This window comes from Bos grunniens, chromosome 4 (assembly GCF_055505025.1).
Source record: "Bos grunniens cultivar Pamir isolate PY7600 chromosome 4, Bosgru_T2T1.0, whole genome shotgun sequence".
NCBI classification, from domain to species: domain Eukaryota; kingdom Metazoa; phylum Chordata; class Mammalia; order Artiodactyla; family Bovidae; genus Bos; species Bos grunniens.
In genome coordinates this window covers 114,833,516-114,841,102 of record NC_141168.1, presented here as the reverse complement: position 1 = coordinate 114,841,102, position 7,587 = coordinate 114,833,516, and the positions used below count along the sequence as shown (strand labels likewise).

Genomic DNA, 7,587 nt, shown 5'->3' with positions numbered 1-7,587 from the left:
TAACCTCAGATATGCAGATGACACCACCCTTATGGCAGAAAGTGAAGAGGAACTAAAAAGCCTCTTGATGAAAGTGAAAGAGGAGAATGAAAAAGTTGGCTTAAAGCGCAACATTCAGAAAACGAAGATCATGGCATCTGGTCCCATCACTTCATGGCAAATAGATGGGGAAACAGTGGAAACAGTGTCAGACTTTATTTTTTTGGGCTCCAAAATCACTGCAGATGGTGACTGCAGCCATGAAATTAAAAGACGCTTACTCCTTGGAAGAAAAGTTATGACCAACCTAGATAATATATTGAAAAGCAGAGACATTACTTTGCCAACAAAGGTCCATCTAGTCAAGGCTATGGTTTTTCCTGTGGTCATGTATGGATGTGAGAGTTGGACTGTGAAGAAAGCTGAGCGCCGAAGAATTGATGCTTTTGAACTGTGGTGTTGGAGAAGACTCTTGAGAGTCCCTTGGACTGCAAGGAGATCCAACCAGTCCATTCTGAAGGAGATCAGCCCTGGGATTTCTTTGGAAGGAATGATGCTAAAGCTGAAATTCCAGTACTTTGGCCACCTCATGCGAAGAGTTGACTCATTGGAAAAGACTCTGATGCTGGGAGGGATTGGGGGCAGTAGGAAAAGGGGACGACAGAGGATGAGATAGCTGGATGGCATCACCGACTTGATGGATGTGAGTTTGAGTGAACTCCAGGTGATGGTGATGGACAGGGAGGCCTGGCGTGCTGCGGTTCATGGGGTCACAAAGAGTCGGACACGACTGAGCGACTGAACTGAACTGAACTGAATACCCAGAGGTGGCTGTGAGGGGTATTCCGTTCCTTGTTCTGCGCCAGGACAGTCCCTGGGAAGAAGGGCATGCTTCCCAGTCTTCCAGGAGCAAGTCCTCCAGGGCCAACGGAAGAAAAGGACGCGCTGCCTGAGTGACGGGGGGATCTGAGATGCGGATTCTAACTCCCAGATTGAGTCTAAAAATGTGTGTGAGGGAGTCCCGTTCCCAAAGGAAATAACCAGACCAACTTACCTAGGGAGCTAGTCAGAGCTTGGTAACGGAGACACGGGGGCGGGGCCGGGGCGGGACTGCGAGCTCAGACCCCGCCCCCGGAAGCCTACAGCGCTTCCCCGCCCGCGCTCTCAGTGTCTCACAGACTCACGCACGCCGGGATGCACGCACGCACGCAAGGCGGGGCTGAACCGGCAGCAGTGCGCAGGCGCACACCGTCCGCGCGCTTTTCGGAAGCCGCAGGTCGGCGGGGAGAGCTTTGGGAGGCTAAGGCTGGGGTGGGGCGTGGGGCCGGGAAGGCTGAAGGGCGAGTGGCTCCACGTGCGGGCAGGCCGACCCGGGAGTGTGGTCTCGCGGCTGGTAAGGCTCCGGCAGTAGCGGGTCCGGAGCCGGCCTCTGAGGAGGCGGTGTCCCGGGGGCCGGGCGGGCGGCGATCTGCCGAGGCTCCGCGAGGGGAGGCGGGGCCGGGCCTGGGGCCAGAAGGGTGGGCCTGCACCCGAGGTCAGGGCCAGCGGGCAGTGGGCGGTCCCTCCCTGTGAGCGCCGCAGGGTCCGCCATCCGCAGCCCGGTCAGCGGGGTGACCACTGTCCCCGGGGACACTCCTCCGGGTTCAGGGGGAGGGTCCGTGTGGTGGGGAGCACCTACCGTCTGGATCAACACCGCATCCTACAACAGGCAGGGAAAACCCCAGCAGATGGGACTGCAGCTCACACATCACTGCCGAGTAACCGTTGTAGAGATCTAGGAAGCGGTGCCCCGGACCAGGCTGTGCTGCTGAGGGGCGCTGGCCAAGCTGTCTTTGGTTTGTGTGTCCGTAGTCCTTGGATGAATGATTGCGTTGAAAGGAAAAAGGAAGACTTGAGAGGTGAATGTTGAATAAATCGGAGAGGGTGGAAAGGAAAGAGCAGGGAACTGGGGGGACAGTGATTAGAACGCTGAGACTTTGGAAGAATCCCAGGGTTGCAGATGATAAGATGGGATGAAGCTGTGGGAGAGGAATAGGATGTTCATGGTAACAAGAAAGTTGGTTGTAAGTGACTTCCAAGTCACCTCTCTTGCAATTTCTCATTTCTCGTATTGTGGGATTAAAATAGGGTAAAATGGAATAGTGGAAAGAGGGATAAATTGTCACGAGATGTCAGTTCTAGTTTTGACTTTATAGCTGTAAGCAAATTAGGATCTCTCTGTTAAGTTTATTTTTTTCAAAAATATTACAGAGGTTTATGAACACCTACTTAAAATATGACTGGTTCTTTGTAGGGTTCATGGGAGAAAGCTGTATTAAGCATGGCTCTTGCACCAAAAGAACCTGCTGATTATTAAGCTATATTTACAGGTAATTTCGAAGGTAAAATTTAAAATACATAAAGTTCTTGGTTTTTACTTCACTGCAGTACCCTTAGGAAGCTTCAACATTTTCTTACACATTTTTCTTGTGGATTGTCAGGTGAATTCTACACATCCACCAACATTCATCTACAGTTCTGTAAAAATAATTTTAACTTAATGTAAGGAGGCTTGTAAGACTAACATGAGGGGAAAAAGATCTAAAATAAAGCACCTTACTACCCACTCGTTCTCATTTCATCACAACAGCTTCGCTTTATAAAGCATCTTGTGAAACTGGGAAATGGTGAGAGATTCTGGGGCATCCTGTTTTAAGTGCTCATCTACCTGTTCCAAATCCTTGGAAACATTTAGTATGTGATAGTTGTTCATGTTTGTTATCTGTGACTTTTGGTGGCACTGTGAAGGGGCATTTTGTCCAGGGTAAAGTGGACATGAACTTCGTGAAACTGCTCGTGTGTGAATTCTGGCACCATTGCTCAATGGCTGTGTGACCTCAACTTAAGTTTCTGAACTCTCAGCCTCAGTGTGCATTTGTGCAGTAAAGAGGCAAATAGTAATTTTCAGGTATTTTCGTATTCATTATTTGACTTGATTCTCACAATGATTTCTCTCATTTTACAGATAAAACTGAAGGCCCAGCAATAGGAAGAAGCTACCATGACATTGTTCCTCTGATTGTCCTTAGAGACCAGACTTACACCTATCTGCTTGACTTGGTTTGTTTTGCTTTGCTTATCTCTGGTTCCATTGTTTTCCATGTTGCTGCCACTGTCTTTGATCTTTTGCATTTAGTGTTTGTGGTGGTTCTGGGGAGAGTGACCTATTAACTAACTAGGCCCATGGCCCTGACAGGACCCAAGACTTTGCAGAGGGCGGTCCTTTGAAGTGCCCTCAGAATGCCCAGCCACCTCTGGTCACTAACACCACCCTCTAAACCTTGTGAATGTTTTTCCTATTCACATGGAAAATTGTTATATAACTAAAACAGTTTAACCCATAACAGAGCAGTATTAACTCTTTAATCTTTTAAATAGATGTTTCCACTATAAATAGCCTTTCTTTATAAATTTATAAATAAAAAGTCCAGTGTGTTTTCCTTAAGATGGGCAAAGATTTTAAAAGTATGTTTAAAGTGTTATGTCTTTGTTTCCTTCTAAACTGAATTTTTTTCATCTTTGTTATTTATCATAGAGCCTCTAAAATGCAGGCCTCCAGCTCCAGGTCTGTACACCTGAGTGACTGGCAGAAGAATTACTTTGCACTTACATCTGGTACGTGTACACCTGGACAGAAGGCAGATGCCTACCGAGCGCAGATACTCCGCATTCAGTATGCATGGGCAAACTCTGATATCTCCCAGGTCTGTGCTACTACACTGTTCAGAAAATACGCAGAGAAATATTCTGCAGTTATTGATTCTGACAATGTTGAAACTGGCTTGAATAACTATGCAGAAAGCATTTTAACTCTTGCAAGATCTCAGCAAACTGACAGTGACAAATGGAAGTCTGGATTGTCAGTAAATAACGTGTTCAAACTGAGCAGTGTGCAGGAGATGATGCGTGCTGGCAAGAAATCCAAAGACTCTCTGTTGGCGCCTGCTGATGCATCACTAGTCATCCACAAAGAGGCCACTGTCTTTGACCTTCCTACATTTAGCGTTTGTGGTGGTTCTGGGGAGAGCAACCTGTTGACTAACTCAGCCCATGGTGCCGACAGGACTCAAGAGTTTCCAGAGGGTGGTCCTTCTTTGACGTGCCCTCAGAGTGCCCAGCCACCTCTGGTCAATAACACCACTAAGACGTGTCCTGTAGCCTCAGCACCTTTTGGTGAGTCAGGCCTTGCAAAGTTCCATGCCAAACCATTATTTGGGAATGTCAAAAAGGAAAATAACAGCTTTGTAAAAGGCAATATAGGTCTCAATGTGTTCTCATCTAATCAGTCTTGTTTTCCTTCTTTCTGTGAAAATGCACGGGACAAAAAAGCTTTTTATGGTGCTGGCACCATTGATGCACTTTCCACCCCAATACTGAATAAGGCTTTTAGTAAAACAGAAGATAATGGCCAAAGAGGGGAGAGCAGCCTGCCTGCTTTTAAAACTGCAAAGGAGCAGTTATGGGTAGATCAGCAGAAAAAGCACTACCAGCCCCAACGTGCATCAGGGTCTTCATATGGTGGAGTGAAAAAGTCTCTGGGGGCTGGTAGATCCCGAGGGATATTTGGAAAGTTTGTTCCTCCTGTACCTAAGCAAGATGGGGGAGATCCGGGTGGGGGGATGCAGTATAAGCCTCAGGGTGCAGGTACTGCAGACCCAGCACATCCCATGGACGAGCGTCTGAAGAACTTGGAGCCCAGAATGATTGAACTTATTATGAATGAGATTATGGATCAGGGACCTCCAGTAAATTGGGAAGATATCGCAGGCGTGGAATTTGCCAAGACCACAATAAAGGAGATAGTTGTGTGGCCCATGTTGCGGCCAGACATATTCACTGGCCTACGAGGACCCCCTAAAGGCATTCTGCTCTTCGGTCCTCCTGGCACTGGTAAGACTCTGATTGGCAAGTGCATTGCTAGTCAGGCTGGGGCAACATTCTTCAGTATCTCTGCTTCCTCCTTGACTTCCAAGTGGGTGGGTGAGGGGGAGAAAATGGTCCGTGCATTGTTTGCTGTAGCAAGATGTCAGCAACCAGCTGTGATATTTATTGATGAAATTGATTCCTTGTTATCTCAACGCGGAGATGGTGAGCACGAATCTTCTAGAAGGATAAAAACCGAATTTCTAGTTCAGTTAGATGGGGCAGCCACATCTTCTGAAGACCGTATTCTAGTTGTGGGAGCGACCAACCGGCCACAAGAAATTGACGAGGCTGCCCGGAGAAGGCTGGTGAAAAGGCTGTATATTCCCCTCCCAGAAGCTTCAGCCAGGAAACAGATAGTAGTTAATCTGATGTCCAAGGAGCAGTGCTGCCTCAGTGAGGAGGAGCTCGCGCTGGTGGTGCAGCATTCTGATGGGTTCTCTGGGGCAGACATGACTCAGCTGTGCCGGGAGGCATCTCTGGGTCCTATTCGCAGTTTGCAGGCTGTTGACATTGCCACCATAACACCTGATCAAGTTCGCCCAATAGCTTACAGTGACTTTGAAAATGCTTTCAGAACTGTGCGACCTAGTGTATCTCCTGAAGATTTAGAGCTTTATGAAAACTGGAACAGGACTTTTGGTTGTGGAAAATAAATGGGACACTTAGGATGGCATCTTTGTAGTCTTGTCTTTCCACTTTTTATTATAGCAAGGAAATTAATGAATTGTTTGTGAAATGTATATTCTGAATCTGTACCTTAAAATAGGATAACAATATGTTAACTTTTACAATTGATTGACTTAGACTATATTAATATAAGCTCAATTTTCATTCCAGTTGTTTCCTGATATTTAAGCCTATACATACAAGATAGGAATGCACTTTTTTGTTTTGTTGCTAAGAGGTCTTTTCACGATGTATACTGTGATGAATAGTAAGCTCAAACAGAAACTTAAAAAAAATGTGATTTCTGTATGAGAATGTATCTGACTTACATGCATGTTTTATTGAAGAAGGTTTCTTGTGAGGATCACATCATGCTTAGTGTTGGCTGCTACTGCTAAGTCGCTTCAGTTGTGTCCGACTCTGTGCAACCCCATAGATGGCGGCCCACCAGGCTCCCCTGTCCCTGGGATTCTCCAGGCAAGAACACTGGAGTGGGTTGCCATTTCCTTCTCCAATGCATGAAAGGGAAAAGTGAAAGTGAAGTCGCTCAGTCGTGTCCGACTCTTCACGACCCCATGGTCTGCAGCCTACCAGGCTCCTCCATCCATGGGATTTTCCAGGCAAGAGTACTGGAGTGGGGTGCCATTGCCTTCTCCATAGTGTTGCCTGGTGTAGTGGTTTACATTAGAAACTGTTGTTTACTGTTGTTTAATGATCTCAACCAAAGCTAGAGTAAAAGTGCTAGTTTTTACTTTGTTCTGCCATGTAACCTCTTATGGTTTCCTTCCTTTACCAAGACTAAGCGTGTTCAGAAATGGGTGTAATCTAATATCAGAGGCATCCACAAAACAGAAAGGGGAAGAATGTGTTTTTCCAAGGGGTAGGTGATGTTTACAATTAATATTTTATTTGACACTACTTTATAGCCTGTAGGGTCCGTCTAATTGAAAAATGTTTTTAGGTTTTTCAAATAGACTGTTTCATATTATAAATAATATATGTTCTGTGTAGAAACATTACAAAATAGAGGTGAACAAAAGAAAATAAAAATCACTGTTACCTTACCATTTTGAAGAACACACTATTAACATTTGTGTTGCTTCTTCCAGATGTTTTATATGGGAGTAGGGTTGTGCTCTGTGTTCCCGTTTGTAGTTCATTTTTTTCTTTAAAGTATATGAGTCCTCATCATCTTCCACATTGACATCTATGACATCTTCCTTATGTAAGTGCCTGGGATCCTGTGGTATGAGTGGCCTATAATTTATTCAGCCCTCTGTTGGAGGACATTTAAATCAGGTCATTAGGTTCACCTTTTGTTTATTGTAAACAAAGATATATTAAATGCCTTGGTGATCTTTTAAAAATTATATACATTTCTTGAGTAAAATTCTTGGATTAAGGATTTTTCAGGCTTCTAGCATGTGCTGTATTATAAATTGCCCTCTGAAACAGTGACACCCTGTGTAAAATTCCCACATGCACTGAATCAAAGTGCCTGTTTACCTGTACCAGCTGGACAGATTCAAGTTTTGTTAGCATTCTTTTGCATCTGTTCATTCAAAAAACTATCAGATGCCAGGCAGTGTTCTAGGTGGTGAAAATAAACCAGTGAACAACACAGTTTTCATGGAGATTACTTTCATGTTCTAATGTTTTGAGAACAATACAACTTAAGAAGTGAAATTTGAAAATTTTAATTTCAAAAGTAGGTGAATTTAGGCAATTTATATATTGTTTTAATTTTTATTCTTGGTCTGCCTGCTATTTTTGTGCTCTTTTAAAAGCTTTATTTCTCCAACTTTTAATTTTTGCCTTTGAGATATATCTTTTATTATAATTTGGGTATTAAATCTTTTGTCCTAATTTTTTGCTGTATCTTTTAAAATCTTTAAGCATTTCACCATATTTCTTACTATCTATGTCCCTTTCCATTCAACATAACAGCACTATAACATTGGATTTTTGTACAAAATT

General features: G+C 44.5%; 1 protein-coding gene across 10 annotated transcripts; it reads left to right on the top strand.

Moving 5' to 3' along the window:
- Positions 1–1,119: 1,119 nt before the first annotated feature.
- Positions 1,120–7,233, top strand: FIGNL1 (fidgetin like 1). 10 transcript variants are annotated; one of them, XM_086398005.1, is made up of 5 exons: positions 1,186–1,255; positions 1,688–1,877; positions 2,273–2,348; positions 2,984–3,078; positions 3,554–7,233. In XM_086398005.1, the coding sequence occupies exon 5, from the start codon at positions 3,564–3,566 to the stop codon at positions 5,595–5,597; it is 2,034 nt and encodes a 677-aa protein (XP_086254131.1). In that variant the 5' UTR covers positions 1,186–1,255; positions 1,688–1,877; positions 2,273–2,348; positions 2,984–3,078; positions 3,554–3,563; the 3' UTR covers positions 5,598–7,233. The 10 variants fall into 10 exon arrangements, with proteins under 10 accessions (XP_086254133.1, XP_086254138.1, XP_086254137.1 ...); XM_086398003.1 differs by having other exon boundaries at positions 1,211–1,372; XM_086398008.1 differs by having other exon boundaries at positions 1,241–1,372; positions 2,273–2,360.
- Positions 7,234–7,587: the final 354 nt, after the last annotated feature.